We start from the raw sequence: 22,786 nt of genomic DNA, 5'->3' as shown, positions 1-22,786 counted from the left end.
CGAATGAGAGGCGAAACCTCTTCTAAGACAAACTGAAATGGACCTTTCAGTTTGTTTTAGAAGCGGTTTCGTCAATTGACTTAAATTGGTCAGATCTAGTCTAGTCGGACTAGATTGGTCAGATCTAGTCTTGTCAGACTAGATTTGACCCATCTAGGTCTATGAACTGATAAAGCCTTCTCAGATGGGAGGCGAAACGTCTTCTAAGACAAACTGAAATGGACCTTTCAGTTTGTTTTAGAAGCTGTTTAGTCTATTGACTTAGATTGTTCATATCTAGGTCTAGTCGGACTAGATTTGACCAATCTAGGTCTATGAACCTATAAAGCCTTCTCGGATGAGAGGCGAAACTTCTTCTAAGACAAACTGAAATGGACCTTTCAGTTTGTTTTAGAAGCTGTTTCTTCAATTGACTTAGATTGGTCAGATCTAGTCTAGTCGGACTAGATTGGTCAGAACTAGTCTTGTCAGACTAGATTTGACCAATCTAGGTCTATGAACTGATAAAGCCTTCTCGGATGAGAGGCGAAACCTTTTCTAAGATAAACTGAAAGTGACCTTTCAGTTTGTTTTAGAAGCTGTTTCGTCAATTGACTTAGATTGGTCAGATCTAGTCTAGTCAGACTAGATTGGTCAGATCTAGTCTTGTCAGACTAGATTTGACCAATCTAGGTCTATGAACTGATAAAGCCTTCTCGGATGAGAGGCGAAACCTTTTCTAAGATAAACTGAAAGTGACCTTTCAGTTTGTTTTAGAAACTGTTTCGTCAATTGACTTAGATTGGTCAGATCTAGTCTAGTCAGACTATATTGGTTGGATCTAGTCTAGTGAGACTAGATTTGACCAATCTAGGTCTATGAACTGATAAAGCCTTCTCGGATGAGAGGCGAAACCTCTCCTAAGACAAACTTAAATGGACCTTTCAGTTTGTTTTAGAAGCTGTTTCGTCAATCGACTGAGATTGGTCAGATCTAGTCTAGTCAGACTAGATTGGTCAGATCTAGTCTAGTCGGACTAGATTTGACCAATCTAGGTCTATGAACCGATAAAGCCTTCTCAGATGGGAGGCGAAACGTCTTCTAAGACAAGCTGAAATTGACCTTTCAGTTTGTTTTAGAAGCTGTTTCGTCAATTGACTTAGATTGGTCAGATCTAGTCTAGTCAGACTAGATTTGACCAAACTAGGTCTATGAACCGATAAAGCCTTCTCGGATGAGAGGTGAAACGTCTTCTAAGACAAACTGAAAAGGACCTTTCAGTTTGTTTTAGAAGCTGTTTCGTCAATTGACTTACATTGGTCAGATCTAGTCTAGTCGGACTAGATTGGTCAGATCTAGTCTTGTCAGACTAGATTTGACCAAACTAGGTCTATGAACCGATAAAGCCTTCTCGGATGAGAGGCGAAACCTCTTCTAAGACAAACTGAAAAGTACCTTTCAGTTTGTTTTAGAAGCTGTTTCGTCAATTGACTTAAATTGGTCAGATCTAGTCTAGTCAGACTAGATTGGTTGGATCTAGTCTAGTCAGACTAGATTTGACCAAACTAGGTCTATGAACCGATAAAACCTTCTCGAATGAGAGGCGAAACGTCTTCTAAGACAAACTGAAATGGACCTTTCAGTTTGTTTTAGAAGCTGTTTCGTCAATTAACTTAGATTGGTCAGATCTAGTCTAGTCAGACTAGATTGGTCAGATCTAGTCTTGTCAGACTAGATTTGACCAATCTAGGTCTATGAACTGATAAAGCCTTCTCGGATGAGAGGCGAAACCTTTTCTAAGATAAACTGAAAGTGACCTTTCAGTTTGTTTTAGAAGCTGTTTCGTCAATTGACTTAGATTGGTCAGATCTAGTCTAGTCGGACTAGATTGGTCAGATCTAGTCTTGTCAGACTAGATTTGACCAATCTAGGACTCTGAACTGATAAAGCCTTCTCGGATGAGAGGCGAAACCTTTTCTAAGATAAACTGAAAGTGACCTTTCAGTTTGTTTTAGAAACTGTTTCGTCAATTGACTTAGATTGGTCAAATCTAGTCTAGTCAGACTAGATTGGTCAGATCTAGTCTTGTCAGACTAGATTTGACCAATCTAGGTCTATGAACTGATAAAGCCTTCTCGGATGAGAGGCGAAACCTTTTCTAAGATAAACTGAAAGTGACCTTTCAGTTTGTTTTAGAAACAGTTTCGTCAATTGACTTAGATTGGTCAGATCTAGTCTAGTCAGACTAGATTGGTCAGATCTAGTCTAGTCAGACTGGATTCGACCCATCTAGGTCTTTGAACCGATAAAGCCTTCTCGGATGGGAGGCGAAACGTCTTCTAAGACAAACCGAACTGCCGAGTTGCAATCGATCGAATGCCCTGCAGAGAATACGATGACCTGGATGATTGAGAACATCCATCGACAAAATCACAACAACAAAGCCAGTGTGACTACACACATGAATCCCGCATCACCATAATTATTCCTCCAGAAATGATTTTTCCACACATCGGGTAGCTCATGTTCTCACTTATTCATAGCATCTCTAATTGGTGCTGCAGTCCTCTCCCGGCCAAAACCACATCACAGCCCAGCGTACACCTGTAGTCCAGCCCAGCTGTCTACATACAGGCGGCAGCCAAATAAATCCGGTCGTTCCCTCAGATGTGCGAACCAAAACATATTCTATTTGTCTCGGCATGTTTGCCACTCTGCTGGGTCCAAGGCGGGTCATTTGGAGGCCAGATTCTGGCATGGCCCGGTCCGACCTTTAGGTCGGGGACAGATGTCTGGTAGCGTGACTCTAAACTACATGTGGTGCCTGGACATCTGCCTGTCTGTATGGCAAAGTGCCGTGCCTGCCAAGCAGCGTGAGGAATGGCCAATAAGGAAAAGAGCTGTTGAACAGACAGAAAGAAAGAAGAAAAAACAAGACATGGGATAAATGATGGCGTCATGCTTGACTCTTTGCAGTTATCAATGTTGCTTGACTATTCCTGTGTTTTCACTATTTCCAGATGTATCCAGATGTTGCTGGTGATGTGCAATCCATTGCAGGTGAGCTGCATGACCACGAACCGTTTTCCAGTCGTAAAACAAAACAAAAAAAACGGTTGTATTTTTCACGGACGTTTCTCAAGCGACCCGCGGCGTGTTTGCAGCAGGTGCTCGGTGTGGATGGAGTCAACTTCAGCGTGCACGTGGAGAACCAGACGCAGGTGCGAGACACCATGAGTCGACGACACCACCGGGTGTACCAGCTCTACAGTCGCACCAGCGGCAAACACGTCCAAGTGATCGGACGCAGAATAAGCGCCCGGGGAGAAGACGGAGACAAATATGGTAAGACACACACACACACACACACACACACACCCACACACTGAGGTGTGCAGAGAGCACAATCATTAACATTTTGGCACTCGTGAGAAACATTCCGATTGCCGTGCACGCTCACGCACCCTAAAGACCGCGAGTACAAAGACTTGGAGGTTAAACAAGTGAATGCATGAACGGATGCAAGCTCACTCACAATAGTACACACACACACACTCTTGTATTTGTTACCTTCTTGAGACTTCTGAAAATGCCGACCTCTTTAGGACCACCCTTTCTAGCAGTGGCGTGCGGTGAGGTTCATGTCTGGTGAGGCGCTGCATCATCACAGTCAGATTTACAAACATATGAAACCTAAATAGTATCTTATTCACCGTGTGATTGGCACCAGTTAACGGGTTATGTTTAAAAGCTCATACCAGCATTCTTTACACAACTGTAGCACACAAAAAAGCACATTTAATAAAAAAAACCATTATTATGGTCTTACCTTTCTTGCTGGACAGCCTTTGCGTGTGTACCACGCCGTTTGAAAAGAACGGGTCTTCTGTCCCGAAGTCAAAAGCAAACCTTTTAGCTCCGGCGTTGGTATACCTTTAAGTATTACCTCCTGCTTCGATTGAAAGTCCAGTTTAGAAAACTGTTTTATTTTACATATGTAATCCTCCATGTTTTTAATAAAAGTCCAGGCGAGAGGAAATAAACAATAGCTTGCAAACTTTTTTTTTTTTTTTTTTTCTTCTGCGGCCGAGGAATGATCTCTGGGATCACTATACCGCCCTCTACCACCAGGAGGCCGGATTACTGCGAGCCTCAACCAGTACGTCTTTTGCAGCAGATTTATGAATGCTCAGCACAAGAAATATGTTACACACATACACTTTTTGACAAAATACACTGTACATTATATACCTCAGCTAACTAAACTATGGCATAGTTTAGTTAGCTGATATAATTCATATAGCAATACAGTCTCACTGCACAGCAGCTCAGCAGTTAGCCGAGTCATTGTGCACAATCCATGTTGAGGCACAAATCAGCGACGTGCCTCAACTGGCTGCTGATCGCCGCACCGTCTCTTCTCAGTATTTGAACGGCAAATGTGAAAATAAAAATAAAAATAATCTAAAACTGGTGAAGTTAAATGGAAAATAACTTTAGTATAATCACCGGATACATATAACAATTTAATTATTTTTTTTTCTTTTTACATTTTTTTTCTTTCCATGACGGCAGGTGAGGCACCGCCTCCCCTGCCTCTAGTGACGGCACGCCACTGGTTTCTAGATATATAGAGATGTGTATTTACAAACATTTGTACAACATTAATAATATATACATACTGTGCAAATATAAAAAAAAGTTTGTTGTGAAAAATTAGTTGGAATTCACCAAAAACTTGGCAGCATTGTAATAAAAGTCGTCATTTTACTCAACGCGAGTCAACATTTTACAAGAAAAACTGAACGTTTGTCCAATATTATGACAAAGGTTGGAATTTTACTCAATATCTGTCGCAATTTTACAAGAAAAGCTTAAAATTGTGGCGATTTTATGAAAAGAGTGGTAATTTTACTCGGCAAAAGTCACAATTTATAAGAAAACTTGAACATTTTGCCAATATTATAATAATAATCGCAATTTTACTCGGCAAAATTATGACAAAAATCATTATTTTACTCAAAAAATGTCACTATAAACAAGTGATTCAATGCTAAATAAAGATTTCTACACATAGAAGTAATCATCAACTTAAAGTGCCCTCTTTGGGGATTGTAATAGAGATCCATCTGGATTCATGAACTTCATTCTAAATCAGGGGTCACCAACCTTTTTGCAAGCAAGAGCTACTTCTTGGGTAGTGATTAATGCGAAGGGCTACCAGTTTGATACACACTTAAATAAATTGCCAGAAATAGCCAATTTGCTCAATTTACCTTTAACTCTGTTATTATTAATAATGAATGATATTTACACTTAATTGAACGGTTTAAAAGAGGAGAAAACACGAAAAAAAATGACTACCACATTTTGAAACATAGTTTATCTTCAATTTCGACTCTTTAAAATTCAAAATTCAACCGAAAAAAAGAAGAGAAAAACTAGCTAATTCGAATCTTTTTGAAAAAATTAAAAAAACTATTTATGGAACATCATAAGTCATTTTTCCTGATTAAGATTAATTTTAGAATTTTGATGACATGTTTTAAATAGGTTAAAATCCAATCTACACTTTGTTAGAATATATAACAAATTGGACCAAGCTATATTTCTAACAAAGACAAATCATTATTTCTTCTAGATTTTCCAGAACAAAAATTTTAAAAGGAATTCAAAAGACTTTGAAATAAGATTTAAATTTGATTCTACAGATTTTCTAGATTTGCCAGAATAGTTTTTTTGAATTTTAATCATAATAAGTTTGAAGAAATATTTCACAAATATTCTTCGTCGTAAAAAAACAGAAGCTAAAATGAAGAATTAAATTAAAATGTATTTATTATTCTTTACAATAAAAAAAATAAATTTACTCGAACATTGATTTAAATTCTCAGGAAAGAAGAGGAAGGAATCTAAAAGGTAAAAAGGTATATGTGTTTAAAAATCCTAAAATCCTTTTTAAGGTTGTATTTTTTCTCTAAAATTGTCTTTCTGAAAGTTATAAGAAGCAAAGTAAAAAAAATAAATGAATCTATTTAAACAAGTGAAGACCAAGTCTTTAAAATATTTCCTTGGATTTTCAAATTCTATTTGAGTTTTGTCTCTCTTAGATCTAAAAATGTCGGGCAAAGCGAGACCAGCTTGCTAGTAAATAAATAACATTTAAAAAATAGAGGCAGCTCACTGGTAAGTGCTGCTATTTGAGCTATTTTTAGAACAGGCGAGCGGGCTACTCATCTGGTCCTTACGGGCTACCTGGTGCCCGCGGGCACCGCGTTGGTGACCCCTGATCTAAAAATTTCTTCACAAAAAAAAAAAATCTTTAACATCAATATTTATGGAACATGTCCACAAAAAAATGTAGCTGTCAACACTGAATATTGCATTGTTGCATTTCTTTCCACAGTTCTTTTTGACAGACATTTTGGTGAGGGTCAAACCATCATGGCATGGGGGAAACTCTGCGTTTATGGTAATGAATGGAATAGCCTACTTGATTTGATGTTCAGTTTATGAACTTACATTCATATTTTGTTGAAGTATTATTCAATAAATATTAGGGATGTCCGATAATTGCTTTTTGCCGATATCCGATATTCCGATATTGTCCAACTCTTTAATTACCGATACCGATATCAACCGATACCGATATCAACCGATATATACAGTCGTGGAATTAACACTTTATTATGCCTAATTTGGACAACCAGGTATGGTGAAGATAAGGTACTTTTTTAAAAAAATGAATCAAATAAAATAAGATAAATAAATTAAAAAAAATTTCTTGAATAAAAAAGAAAGTAAAACAATATAAAAACAGTTACATAGAAACTAGTAATTAATGAAAATTTGTAAAATTAACTGTTAAAGGTTAGTATTATTAGTGGAGCAGCAGCACGCACAATCATGTGTGCTTACGGACTGTATCCCTTGCCGACTGTATTGATATATATTGATATATAATGTAGGAAGCAGAATATTAATAACAGAAAGAAACAACCCTTTTGTGTGAATGAGTGTAAATGGGGTGGGTTGGTGCACTAATTGTAAGTGTATCTTGTGTTTTTTATGTGGATTTAATAAAAAAAAACAAAAAAACCCGATACTGATAATAAAAAAACCGATACCGATAATTTCCGATATTACATTTTAACGCATTTATCGGCCGATAATATCGGCAGACCGGTATTATCGGTCGATAAATGCGTTAAAATGTAATATCGGAAATTATCGGTATCCTTTTTTTATTATCAGTATCGTTTTTTTTTGTTTTTTTTTTTCTTTTGTTTTTTTTATTAATGTCCGATAATATCGGCAGACCGATATTATCGGACATCTCTAATAAATATATTTATAAAGGATTTTTGAATGGTTGCTATTTTTAGAATATTTTAAAAAAAATCTCACGTACCCCTTGGCATACCTTCAAGTACCCCCAGGGGTACGCGTACCCCCATTTGAGAACCACTGGTCTATTAGATGCAATGTTATTGGGACCATGATTTATGTCCTCATATGGAAGCTACTTTTCCTTCTTGACGTCCCAAGAAGGGTAGAAATACAAGAACACACACACACACACACACACGAACACACACACAAAAAAAACACACACACACACACACACACGCACACACACACGCCTCCCCGGGCTTTGGCACAGGGGCATTGGAGCTTGTCTTGCAGTACAAAGACCTCATCGACTGGCTGCTGACTCAATGATTCACTTGCCAGCAAAAGACAGAAAATGAGCGAGAGAAGGAAGATATCGAATACAACAACAACAATGAAGAAGTGAGCATTTAGAGCAGGGGTCACCAACGCGGTGCCCGCGGGCACCAGGTAGCCCGTAAGGACCAGATGTGTAGCCCGCTGGCCTGTTCTAAAAATAGCTCAAATAGCAGCACTTACCAGTGAGCTGCCTCTATTTTTTAAATGTTATTTATTTACTAGCAAGCTGGTCTCGCTTTGCCTGACATTTTTAATTCTAAGAGAGACAAAACTCAAATAGAATTTGAAAATCCAAGAAAATATTTTAAAGACTTGGTCTTCACTTGTTTAAATAAATTCATTAATTCTTTTACTTTGCTTCTTATAACTGTCAGAAAGACAATTTTAGAGAAAAAATACAACCTTAAAAAGGATTTTAGGATTTTCAAACACATATACCTTTTTACCTTTTAAATTACTTCCTCTTCTTTCCTGACAATTTAAATCATTGATCGAGTAAATTTATTTTTTTTATTGTAAAGAATAATAAATAAATTGTAATTAAATTGTTAATTTTAGCTTCTGTTTTTTCGACGAAGAATATTTGTGAAATATTTCTTCAAACTTAATATGATTAAAATTCAAAATAAATATTCTGGCAAATCTGGAAAATCTGTAGAATCAAATTAAAATCGTATTTCAAAGTCTTTTGAATTCCTTTTAAAAATTTTGTTCTGGAAAATCTAGAAGAAATAATGATTTGTCTTTGTTATAAATATAGCTTGGTCCAATTTGTCATATATTCTAACAAAGTGCAGATTGGATTTTAACCTATTTAAAACATGTCATCAAAATTCTAAGATTAATCTTTATCAGGAAAAATTACTAATGATGTTCCATAAGTTATTTTTTTATTTTCTCAAAAAGATTCGAATTAGCTAGTTTTTCTCTTCTTTTTTTTCGGTCGAATTTTGAATTTTAAAGAGTCGGAATTGAAGATAAACTATGTTTCAAAATGTAATTGTCATTTTTTTCGTGTTTTCTCCTCTTTTAAACCATTAAATTAAGTGTAAATATCATTAATTATTAATAATAACATAGAGTTAAAGGTAAATTGAGCAAATTGGCTATTTCTGGCCATTTATTTAAGTGTGTATCAAACTGGTAGCCCTTCGCATTAATCACTACCCAAGAAGTAGCTCTTGCTTTCAAAAAGGTTGCTGACCCCTGGCTTAGAGGCTGTCGGGCCCCGACGTCAGAAACTCATCTTCTTCATTGATCCGCGCATTGATTTCTCATCCTCTCCTCGAGGTTCAAAACAGCAGGCTTCCTCTCCCTCCCCGCCTCCCACCATTCTTCAACGTGTCCATCCCCCCATCGCATCCTCTTCTCCACCTTCGGCGCGATCACGTCCGACCCGTTCTTAAACCGCACGCGATCAATGAGCGGGAGGCGTCCGTGCTTCTTTGGACGACTCGCGTCCTTTCTCCAACCAGTTGCTCCAGTTATATATATATATGTGGGAAACCATTCCAAAAGACTAAAAAGAAAGCAGGTAATGCCCGTGAGGCGAGAGGATGGTGATGAAGGAGGAGAGTTGGAGGGGAATTGATTTATTTTGACCCCTTTGTTGACTAAGGTCATGTAGGAACCATTTTAGGGATTTATTTTTAACCACTCTTTGAGGAAGTGATATCGCCCGGGAGGATGCTACACGGCGGCACTCGTGCGCGCGCCTTCACGCACAAACCCCGTTTCCATACGAGTTGGGAAAATGTGTTAGATGTACACTACCGTTCAAAAGTTTGGGGTCACCCAAACAATTTTGTGTTTGAGCCTTCATTTCTAAGAACAAGAATAGACTGTCGAGTTTCAGATGAAAGTTCTCTTTTTCTGGCCATTTTGAGCGTTTCATTGACCCCACAAATGCGATGCTCCAGAAACTCAAACTGCGCAAAGGACGGTCAGTTTTGTAGCTTCTGTAACGAGCTAAAGTGTTTTCAGATGTGTGAACATGATTGCACAAGGCTTTTCTAATCATCAATTAGCCTTCTGAGCCAATGAGCAAACACATTGTACCATTAGAACACTGGAGTGATGGTTGCTGGAAATGGGCCTCTATACACCTATGTAGATATTGCACCAAAAACCAGACATTTGCAGCTAGAATAGTCATTTACCACATTAGCAATGTATAGGGTCCTTGAGGGTGCATGGGAGTTTGCCCAACCAGTCTACATGTGTTTTGTGGACTTGGAGAAGGCATTCGACCGTGTCCCTCGGGAAGTCCTGTGGGGAGTGCTCAGAGAGTATCGGACTGTCTGATTGTGGCGGTCCGCTCCCTGTATGATCAGTGCCAGAGTTTGGTCCGCATTGCCGGCGGTAAGTCGGACACGTTTCCAGTGAGGGTTGGACTCCGCCAAGGCTGCCCTTTGTCACCCATTCTGTTCAGAACTTTTATGGACAGAATTTCTAGGCGCAGTCAAGGCGTTGAGGGGATCTGGTTTGGTGGCTGCAGGATTAGGTCTCTGCTTTTTGCAGATGATGTGGTCCTGATGGCTTCATCTGGCCAGGATCTTCAGCTCTCACTGGATCGGTTCGCAGCCGAGTGTGAAGCGACTGGGATGAGAATCAGCACCTCCAAGTCCGAATCCATGGTTCTCGCCCGGGAAAGGGTGGAGTGCCATCTCCGGGTTGCGGAGGAGACCCTGCCCCAAGTGGAGGAGTTCAAGTACCTCGGAGTCTTGTTCACGAGTGAGGGAAGAGTGGATGGTGAGATCGGTGCGGCGTCTTCAGTAATGCGGACGCTGTATCGATCCGTTGTGGTGAAGAAGGAGCTGAGCCGGAAGGCAAAGCTCTCCATTTACCGGTCGATCTACGTCCCCATCCTCACCTATGGTCATGAGCTTTGGGTTATGACCGAAAGGACAAGATCACGGGTACAAGCGGCCCAAATGAGTTTCCTCCGCCGGGTGGCGGGTCTCTCCCTTAGAGATAGGGTGAGGAACTCTGCCATCCGGGGGGAGCTCAAAGTAAAGCCGCTGCTCCTCCACATGGAGAGAAGCCAGATGAGGTGGTTCGGGCATCTGGTCAGGATGCCACCCGAACGCCTCCCTAGGGAGGTGTTTAGGGCACGTCCGACCGGTAGGAGGCCACGGGGAAGACCCAGGACACGTTGGGAAGACTATGTTTCCCGGCTGGCCTGGGAACGCCTCGGGATCCCCCGGGAAGAGCTGGACGAAGTGGCTGGGGAGAGGGAAGTCTGGGTTTCCCTGCTTAGGCTGCTGCCCCCGCGACCCGATCTCGGATAAGCAGAAGAAGATGGATGGATGGATGGCAATGTATAGAGTGTATTTCTTTCAAGTTAAGACTAGTTTAAAGTTATCTTCATTGAAAAGTACAGTGCTTTTCCTTCAAAAATAAGCGACATTTCAATGTGACCCCAAACTTTTGAACGGTAGTGTACATAGGTGTATAGAGGCCCATTTCCAGCAACTATCGCTCCAGTGTTCTAATGGTACAATGTGTTTGCTCATTGGCTCAGAAGGCTAATTGATGATTAGAAAACCCTTGTGCAATCATGTTCACACATCTGAAAACACTTTAGCTCGTTACAGAAGCTGCAAAACTGACCTTCCTTTGAGCAGATTGAGTTTCTGGAGCATCACATTTGTGGGGTCAATTAAACGCTCAAAATGGCCAGAAAAAGAGAACTTTCATCCGAAACTCGACAGTCTATTCTTGTTCTTAGAAATTAAGGCTATTCCACTAAATTGTTTGGGTGACCCCAAACTTTTGAACGGTAGTGTATATATAAACGGAATAAAATGATTTGCAAATCATTTTATTCCGTTTATATTTACATCTAACACAATTTCCCAACTCGTATGGAAACGGGGTTTGTAGAATGGGAGAAGACATCCAGTCTGTGCCTTCCCCTTCACTCCTCTCTGGGTGTTGTTGTCTTTTTGGCTTTACGAGGCCCATTTGTGGTTAGCCGGCCTTATCTTAAAACCATCTGTTCCACCGGGGACAGTTTCATCAGCCTTTTAGAACCGTGGGAGTCGAGGCAGAGTCAGATCTAATCCCACGTAAATAATCGGTGGGATCGGTGGCACACGTTGCTGCATTACTACCGTAGTTCACTTTGGAACAGTACCGTTGTCCGGTTGGGGGTTCCAGTCGGCGATAGTTGTGGTGTGGCTTGGTGAACGGTGGCCAAGAGTTGCAAAATAAGTGAATGGTGATTTCTTGCTTAAAATGGTTATGATGTACAAACCCCGTTTCCATATGAGTTGGGGAATTGTGTTAGATGTAAATATAAACGGAATGCAATGATTTGCAAATCCTTTTCAAGCCATATTCAGTTGAATATGCTACAAAGACAACATATTTCATGTTCAAACTCATAAACATTTTTTAGTGTAGAATTTGATGGCAGCAACACGTGACAAAGAAGTTGGGAAAGGTGGCAAAAAAGACTGATAAAGTTGAGGAATGCTCATCAAACACTTATTTGGAACATCCCACAGGTGAGCAGGCAAATTGGGAACAGGTGGGTGCCATGATTGGGTATAAAAGTAGATTCCATGAAATGCTCAGTCATTCACAAACAAGGATGGGGCGAGGGTCACCACTTTGTCAACAAATGCCTGAGCAAATTGTTGAACAGTTTAAGAAAAACCTTTCTCAAGCAGCTATTGCAAGGAATTTAGGGATTTCACCATCTACGCTCCGTAATATCATCAAAGGGTTCAGAGAATGTGGAGAAATCACTGCACGTAAGCAGCTAAGCCCGTGACCTTCCATCCCTCAGGCTGTACTGCATCAACAAGCGACATCCGTGTGTAAAGGATATCACCACATGGGCTCAGGAACACCTCAAAAACCCACTGTCAGTAACTACAGTTGGTCGCTACATCTGTAAGTGCAAGTTAAAATCTCCTATGGAAGGCGAAAACCGTTTATCAACAACACCCAGAAACGCCGTCGGCTTCGCTGGGCCTGAGCTCATCTAAGATGGACTGATGCAAAGTGGAAAAGTGTTCTGTGGTCTGACGAGTCCACATTTCAAATTGTTTTTGGAAACTGTGGACGTCGTGACCTCCGGACCAAAGAGGAAAAGAACCATCCGGATTGTTCTAGGCGCAAAGTGTAAAAGGCAGCATGTGTGATGGTATGGGGGTGTATTAGTGCCCAAGACATGGGTAACTTACACATCTGTGAAGGCGCCATTAATGCTGAAAGGTACATACAGCTTTTGGAGCAACATATGTTGCCATCCAAGCAACGTTACCGTGGACGCCCCTGCTTATTTCAGCAAGACATTGCCAAGCCACGTGTTACATCAACGTGGCTTCATAGTAAAAGAGTGCGGGTACTAGACTGGCCTGCCTGTAGTCCAGACCTGTCTCCCATTGAAAATGTGTGGCACCTAAAATAGCAGAAGGGAGACCCCCGGACTGTTGAACAACTTAAGCTGTACATCAAGCAAGAATGGGAAAGAATTCCACCTGAGAAGCTTCAAAAATGTGTCTCCTCAGTTCCCAAACCTTTACTGAGTGTTGTTAAAAGGAAAGGCCATGTAACACAGTGGTGAACATGCCCTTTCCCAACTACTTTGGCACGTGTTGCAGCCATGAAATTCTAAGTTAATTATTAAAGTTTATGAGTTTCAACATGAAATATGTTGTCTTTGTAGCATATTCAACTGAATATGGGTTGAAAATGATCTGCAAATCATTGTATTCCGTTTATATTTACATCTAACACCATTTCCCAACTCATATGGAAACGGGGTTTGTATTTGTTGCAAACAAGTTACATGAAAGAAGCTCATGTGGTTGCATTTGCACAATTCATCAATATCTGAAAAGAAGTAGGAGGAAGCAAAGCTTATATTAAATTAAGTCTTTTTCCTGACAGTTCATTCACACCATAACCCAGAGCCGGGCAAATATTAGGACTCGGGGCCACTTTAAATGGTAAAAGGGTGTAACGGTACACAAAAATGTCGGTTCGGTACGTACCTCGGTTTAGAGGTCACGGTTCGGTTCATTTCCGGGACAGTAAGAAAACAACAAAATATACAATTTTTGGTTATTTATTTACCAAATTTGTAAACAATGGCTTTATCCTTTTAACATTGGGAACACTATAATAATTATGCCCAAAAATAGAAATAGCTGTGTGTGTGATGGATGTGCGCCACCACTAGGCTGATCAGTGCAACAGCAGGCAGTCATGAATGCTAAGCATAACAATAACATACATATACACACACAGACAGTCATGAATGCTAAGCATAACAATAACATACATATACACACACAGGCAGTCATGAATGCTAAGCATAATAATAACATACATATACACACACAGGCAGTCATGAATGCTAAGCATAACAATAACATACATATACACACACAGGCAGTCATGAATGCTAACATAATAATAACATACATATACACACACAGGCAGTCATGAATGCTAAGCATAACAATAACATACATATACACACACAGGCAGTCATGAATGCTAACATAATAATAACATACATATACACACACAGGCAGTCATGAATGCTAAGCATAACAATAACATACATATACACACACAGGCAGTCATGAATGCTAACATAATAATAACATACATATACACACACAGGCAGTCATGAATGCTAACATAACAATAACATACATATACACACACAGGCAGTCATGAATGCTAAGCATAACAATAACATACATATACACACACAGGCAGTCATGAATGCTAACATAACAATAACATACATATACACACACAGGCAGTCATGAATGCTAACATAACAATAACATACATATACACACACAGGCAGTCATGAATGCTAACATAACAATAACATACATATACACACACAGGCAGTCATGAATGCTAAGCATAACAATAACATACATATACACACACAGGCAGTCATGAATGCTAACATAACAATAACATACATATACACACACAGGCAGTCATGAATGCTAAGCATAACAATAACATACATATACACACACAGGCAGTCATGAATGCTAACATAACAATAACATACATATACACACACAGGCAGTCATGAATGCTAAGCATAACAATAACATACATATACACACACAGACAGTCATGAATGCTAAGCATAACAATAACATACATATACACACACAGGCAGTCATGAATGCTAAGCATAATAATAACATACATATACACACACAGGCAGTCATGAATGCTAAGCATAACAATAACATACATATACACACACAGGCAGTCATGAATGCTAACATAATAATAACATACATATACACACACAGGCAGTCATGAATGCTAACATAACAATAACATACATATACACACACAGGCAGTCATGAATGCTAAGCATAACAATAACATACATATACACACACAGGCAGTCATGAATGCTAACATAACAATAACATACATATACACACACAGGCAGTCATGAATGCTAAGCATAACAATAACATACATATACACACACAGGCAGTCATGAATGCTAACATAACAATAACATACATATACACACACAGGCAGTCATGAATGCTAACATAACAATAACATACATATACACACACAGGCAGTCATGAATGCTAACATAACAATAACATACATATACACACACAGGCAGTCATGAATGCTAACATAACAATAACATACATATACACACACAGGCAGTCATGAATGCTAAGCATAACAATAACATACATATACACACACAGGCAGTCATGAATGCTAACATAACAATAACATACATATACACACACAGGCAGTCATGAATGCTAACATAACAATAACATACATATACACACACAGGCAGTCATGAATGCTAAGCATAACAATAACATACATATACACACACAGGCAGTCATGAATGCTAAGCATAACAATAACATACATATACACACACAGGCAGTCATGAATGCTAAGCATAACAATAACATACATATACACACACAGGCAGTCATGAATGCTAAGCATAACAATAACATACATATACACACACAGGCAGTCATGAATGCTAACATAACAATAACATACATATACACACACAGGCAGTCATGAATGCTAAGCATAACAATAACATACATATACACACACAGGCAGTCATGAATGCTAAGCATAACAATAACATACATATACACACACAGGCAGTCATGAATGCTAAGCATAATAATAACATACATATACACACACAGGCAGTCATGAATGCTAACATAACAATAACATACATATACACACACAGGCAGTCATGAATGCTAAGCATAATAATAACATACATATACACACACAGGCAGTCATGAATGCTAAGCATAACAATAACATACATATTCACACACAGGCAGTCATGAATGCTAACATAACAATAACATACATATACACACACAGGCAGTCATGAATGCTAACATAACAATAACATACATATACACACACAGGCAGTCATGAATGCTAAGCATAACAATAACATACATGTACACACACAGGCAGTCATGAATGCTAACATAACAATAACATACATATACACACACAGGCAGTCATGAATGCTAACATAACAATAACATACATATACACACACAGGCAGTCATGAATGCTAAGCATAACAATAACATACATATACACACACAGGCAGTCATGAATGCTAAGCATAACAATAACATACATATACACACACAGGCAGTCATGAATGCTAACATAACAATAACATACATATACACACACAGGCAGTCATGAATGCTAAGCATAACAATAACATACATATACACACACAGGCAGTCATGAATGCTAAGCATAACAATAACATACATATACACACACAGGCAGTCATGAATGCTAACATAACAATAACATACATATACACACACAGGCAGTCATGAATGCTAACATAACAATAACATACATATACACACACAGGCAGTCATGAATGCTAAGCATAACAATAACATACATATACACACACAGGCAGTCATGAATGCTAAGCATAACAATAACATACATATACACACACAGGCAGTCATGAATGCTAAACATAACAATAACATACATATACACACACAGGCAGTCATGAATGCTAACATAATAATAACATACATATACACACACAGGCAGTCATGAATGCTAACATAACAATAACATACATATACACACACAGGCAGTCATGAATGCTAACATAACAATAACATACATATACACACACAGGCAGTCATGAATGCTAAGCATAATAATAACATACATATACACACACAGGCAGTCATGAATGCTAACATAATAATAACATACATATACACACACAGGCAGTCATGAATGCTAAGCATAACAATAACATACATATACACACACAGGCAGTCATGAATGCTAAGCATAACAATAACATACATATACACACACAGGCAGTCATGAATGCTAACATAATAATAACATACATATACACACACAGGCAGTCATGAATGCTAACATAATAATAACATACATATACACACACAGGCAGTCATGAATGCTAACACAACAATAACATACATATACACACACAGGCAGTCATGAATGCTAATCATAACAATAACCTACACCTGGAGTCGTCTTCATTTTTAAGTTATCATGCCATGATTTTACCATTACGGCCCACTTGGGAATACATTTTCCTCCCTCCTAGACTATTTTTCCCCACAAATATTTACGTTAAATTGTAATTATTTTTGCATTATTTATGAAACTGCTTTATAAAAACCTACAATTGTGTTTGGAACCTGCTACAGGTTCTTCAGTTCCCCATTCTTAATACATGCAAAATAATCCACAAAGTCAAAACGCTTGGCATGCTCACCACCAATTAACCGTCAATTAACTATCTTTTAAGCCGACGTAAAAGGACTTCAGTGTAGATTTTTAAATGTATTTATTTGACATTTTTCGCTCAAATTTCTCAGTTAACTTCAGTCCTTTACAAAAAAATATCAAACAAGTAAGGGACAAGCGGTAGGAAATGGATGGATGGATGTAATGTTGGTTTTTTTCTCACCCATTTGAATGCATTTTGATCAGATAATGTCACAGGTTTGAATTATTAAAACAACTCATGTTATGAAAATGTATACTAATTAATAACTGCGACGTCATTTGATGAAAATGCCTCTAAAGTGTTAAAATAAACAATTAAAAAAATGTAAAAAAAATTTGTATTTTTGTTTTGAGCTGGAGTTGATTGAGGGATTTGAGCAAACAAAAGAAAAAAATAATCCAAAATGTTTTTTAAGCGGTTTGGCTTTGGGGTGTTGTTGAAAAACTGATAGTGTTGGACATTGAATTATTTGATATTTACCATGAAAAAAACAATTTTAGGATTGATTTAATTTTTAAGTGAGATTGCATTTTTTATTACATCCAGGAAAATACAAGTAGTACAATTGATCCTATCGATAAGGTACTTAACTACCTGTATTGTAGCAGCTGCTATGGTTCATAAGAGGGCGGAGCTAGTCCAACCACAGTCTGCCAATAGTCCAATCAGGACTCAATACAAAAGAACTGACGGATGTGTCATTTTTACAGTTGTTTCTCGTTTCGGACAAAAACTCCTCTGACCCAACCCTGTAGCAAGTTGTCTAAAGCAGTGGTTCTCAAATGGGGGTACGCGTACCCCTGGGGGTACTTGAAGGTATGCCAAGGGGTACGTGAGATTTTTTTTAAATATTCTAAAAATAGCAATAATTCAAAAATCCTTTATAAATATATTTATTGAATAATACTTCAACAAAATATAAATATGTAAGTTCATAAAGTGAACATCAAATCAAGTAGGCTATTCCATTCATTACCATAAACGCAGAGTTTCCCCCATGCCATGATGGTTTGACCCTCACTAAAATGTCTGTCAAAAAGAACTGTGGAAAGAAATGCAACAATGCAATATTCAGTGTTGACAGCTACATTTTTTGTGGACATGTTCCATAAATATTGATGTTAAAGATTTTTTTTTTTTTGTGAAGAAATGTTTAGAACAGGGGTCACCAACGCGGTGCCCGCGGGCACCAGGTAGCCCGTAAGGACCAGATGAGTAGCCCGCTGGCCTGTTCTAAAAATAGCTCAAATAGCAGCACTTACCAGTGAGCTGCCTCTGTTTTTTAAATGTTATTTATTTACCAGCAAGCTGGTCTCGCTTTGCCCGACATTTTTAATTCTAAGAGAGACAAAACTCAAATAAAATTTGAAAATCCAAGAAAATATTTTAAAGACTTGGTCTTCACTTGTTTAAATAAATTCATTGTTTTTTTTACTTTGCTTCTTATAACTTTCAGAAAGACAATTTTAGAGAAAAAAATACAACCTTAAAAAGGATTTTAGGATTTTTAAACACATATACCTTTTTACCTTTTAAATTCCTTCCTCTTCTTTCCTGACAATTTAAATCAATGTTCGAGTAATTTTTTTTTTTTTTATTGTAGAAAATAATAAATACATTTTAATTTAATTCTTCATTTTAGCTTCTGTTTTTTCGACGAAGAATATTTGTGAAATATTTCTTCAAACTTATTATGATTAAAATTCAAAAAAATTATTCTGGCAAATCTAGAAAATCTGTAGAATCAAATTTAAATCTTATTTCAAAGTCTTTTGAATTCCTTTTAAAATTTTTGTTCTGGAAAATCTAGAAGAAATAATGATTTGTCTTTGTTAGAAATATAGCTTGGTCCAATTTGTTATATATTCTAACAAAGTGCAGATTGGATTTTAACCTATTTAAAACATGTCATCAAAATTCTAAAATTAATCTTAATCAGGAAAAATGACTAATGATGTTCCATAAATTTTTTTTTTTTCTTTTTTCAAAAAGATTCGAATTAGCTAGTTTTTCTCTTCTTTTTTTCGGTTGAATTTTGAATTTTAAAGAGTCGAAATTGAAGATAAACTATGTTTCAAAATGTAATTGTCATTTTTTTCGTGTTTTCTCCTCTTTTAAACCGTTCAATTAAGTGTAAATATCATTCATTATTAATAATAACATAGAGTTAAAGGTAAATTGAGCAAATTGGCTATTTCTGGCAATTTATTGAAGTGTGTATCAAACTGGTAGCCCTTCGCATTAATCACTACCCAAGAAGTAGCTCTTGGTTTCAAAAAGGTTGGTGACCCCTGGTTTAGAATGACGTTCATGAATCCAGATGGATCTCTATTACAATCCCCAAAGAGGGCACTTTAAGTTGATGATTACTTCTATGTGTAGAAATGTTTATTTAGAATTGAATCACTTGTTTATTTTTCAACAAGTTTTTAGTTATTTTTATATCTTTTTTTCCAAATAGTTCAAGAAAGACCACTACAAATGAGCAATATTATGCACTGTTATACAATTTAATAAATCAGAAACTGATGACAAAGTGCTGTATTTTACTTCTTTATCTCTTTTTTTCAACCAAAAATGCTTTGCTCTGATTAGGGGGTACTTGAATTAAAAAAAATGTCACAGGGGGTACATCCCTGAAAAAAGGTTGAGAACCACTGGTCTAAAGTACCAAAATAGCTGACGTATCCAGTAGAAGTTTTCAGCACCCTTTGTTGTGGGGCTAATTGCTTCAATTCGTTGTGATTTCTGCAGTCCTCAAAACAACTCTGATGTCATGTAGACTGAAAAAAAAACAACACTTTTTAAAAAGTTCCGCGTGTAAACGGCTCCTTTTTTCTTAAATCCTTTTCTTAGTTCAGTGAGTTTTTCCGGTCCTGTATTTGTGCTTTGGCACTCTTTCATTAGAACACCAAATGTAAACACAAGATGCTTGCCCAAAACATGAAACAGAAATGTGGAGTTCACTCGTTCCTGTACTTAAAACTACAGTCGTGTAAAAACTGAACGGGATCAAACTGTTGTAGTCTGCTTGATTGTTAAAAAAGGATGGAGTCAACTTTAGTGTGCAACTGGAGAAAACATCTAAGACAAACTGAACTGGACTGTTCGGTTTGTTTTAGAAGATGTTTTTAGTCAGTTGACATAGATTGGTCAGTTATAGTTGAGTCAGAGTAGATCCGACCAATTCATCTAAAACGTTTGTTTCAGAAGATGTTTTTCGTCAATTGACTTAGATTGATCAGATCTAGTCTAGTCAAACTAGGTCAGACCAATCCAAGTCTAAGAGCATTAACTGATGTAGCCTGCTGGAATGAGAGGCGAAACGTCTTCTCAGACAAACTGAACTGTCTCTTTTCAGTTTGTCTTGGAAGACATTTTGTCGGTTCATGCTCATGGACTTAGTCTGGTCAGTTTGACTAGACTAACGAGACTAAATCTGACCAGACTAAGTCCACGAGCATGAACTGATGAAGCCAGATCGTATGATAGGCGAAACATCTTCTAAGTAAAACTGAACTGAACTTTTCAGTTGTCTCTTAGAAGTCGTTTTGTCGGTTAATTCTCATAGACTTAAGACAAGATCTGACCAATTTAAGTCTGTGAGCATGAAGTGATGAAGCCTGCTCGGCTGAGAGGCGAAACGTCTTCTAATGAACTGTTCAGTTTGTTTTAGAGGATGTTTCGGCAGTTAACTTAGCTTGGTCAGCTCTAGTCTAGTCAGACCAAATCTGACCCAGCTTAGTCTATAAACATGAACTGATGAAGTGAAAGAAATTGAACTGGACCGTTCAGTTTGTCTTAGAAGTCCTTTCGCCAGTTCATTCTCACATACTACGTCTGGTCAGTGGAACTAGACTAGATCTAACCAATCCAAGTCTATGAACAAGAACTGACGCAACAACTTAATTAGTTCATGCTCATTGACTTATCTGACCAGACTAAGTCTACGAGCTTGATTGTAAAAAAAGGAACATAGCAGATCTTGTCGGCATTGTCTTCAGTGGCTCTAACGTCTGTCTGTCCCTCTGTCTGTCCCTTCACAAGCCCAGCTCGTAGTGGAGGCCGACACCTTTGGAAGCCAGGTGAGAATCCGGGGCAAAGAAACCAACTTTTACCTGTGCATGAACCGCCGGGGAAAGCTGGTAGGAAAGGTGAGAGGAGTTCTGCCGACCGAAGAACGGTGTCGTTCCACTGTCCTGACCCAGCCTTTCTTTGCTCCCTTCAGAAGGCCAGTAACAGAAGTGCCGACTGCGTCTTTGTGGAGAAGGTTCTGGAAAACCACTACACAGCTCTGATGTCGGCACGCTACACGGGCTGGTATGTGGGGTTCACGAAAAGAGGGCGCCCTCGCCGCGGCCCCCACACGCTCCCCAACCAGCAGGACGTACACTTCATGAAGCGTTTCCCGCCTGGGGAGCAACCGGACCTCACCACGCCGTTTCGCTTCACCACCATCAGCAAGCGGGGCAAGAGGGTTCGCGCCACCGGGCCGCGCTAGTGGCGGGGCCGCGCTAGTGGCGGGGCCACGCTCTAGTCGGCATAGAAGCCTTGACCTGAGCCTGCCTATGGCTGAAGCGGTCAAACAAAAAAACCCGAATCGCATTCCACTGAACAAGTCCCTTTGTCGGGACAAACATTGACCAGAAACTTGACGAATCATTTAGGGGGTTTCTCTTCACATGTTGCCACTACAGCCCCTTTCCTTGTAGATCATTCCTCTCAGAAGTTACTCCTTGCCGGGACCCTTGGTGGTCCATCACTGGAAGCGATACGGACTTGGTCTGCTTCCCTTCACGGAGCAGAACTATTGACAGAATACCTGAAGGGCAGCCAAGGCTCACGGCTCGACAAAGGCCTTCATTCCGCAGCCACAAAAAAACAAAAAGCCACATTGCCTTTTACATCTCCTGTTGTGGACCAGCTGGACAGTGTCAAGAATGGAATTACAACTGGACCGTGGAGGGAGAGGACAAGGGTGAAAAGGAGCAAGTGTCTAAAGGGGGGGGGGGGGGGAGGAGGACTACGGCGTGGATGAAGGGATGGAACCATCTGCACGGATCGGTAAACGGACTGCTGACATGTGACGCACTTATTCCTCTCGCCGCGAAAAATAGGTGGGAACCTGTGAGAGTGACCGACGGGTGAATGGGCCCGACTGACTTGCTTAATACGTGCATGTCTGTAACATGAAGAAGTGTACGTGTGTGTGTGTGTGTCAGTGTGTGT

General features: G+C 38.9%; 1 protein-coding gene across 3 annotated transcripts in view; it reads left to right on the top strand.

Moving 5' to 3' along the window:
* The window catches only part of fgf18a (fibroblast growth factor 18a), a 40,073-nt gene extending 17,507 nt beyond the window's left edge, over positions 1-22,566 (top strand). Inside the window, exons 2-5 of one of the 3 annotated variants that reach the window (XM_062043370.1) lie at positions 3,000-3,039; positions 3,147-3,324; positions 21,605-21,711; positions 21,786-22,566. In XM_062043370.1, the coding sequence (XP_061899354.1) occupies positions 3,000-3,039; positions 3,147-3,324; positions 21,605-21,711; positions 21,786-22,058 (598 nt within the window). In that variant the 3' untranslated portion in view covers positions 22,059-22,566. Of the gene's footprint in view, positions 1-2,999; positions 3,040-3,122; positions 3,325-21,604; positions 21,712-21,785 lie in introns of all 3 variants that reach the window. The other 2 variants (XM_062043369.1, XM_062043368.1) reach the window with 2 other exon arrangements.
* The last annotated feature ends 220 nt before the right edge of the window (positions 22,567-22,786 follow it).

This window comes from Entelurus aequoreus, linkage group LG04 (assembly GCF_033978785.1).
Source record: "Entelurus aequoreus isolate RoL-2023_Sb linkage group LG04, RoL_Eaeq_v1.1, whole genome shotgun sequence".
NCBI classification, from domain to species: Eukaryota; Metazoa; Chordata; class Actinopteri; order Syngnathiformes; family Syngnathidae; genus Entelurus; species Entelurus aequoreus.
Note: the sequence above shows the minus strand (reverse complement) of the source record. Positions and strands in the feature narration are given on the sequence as shown.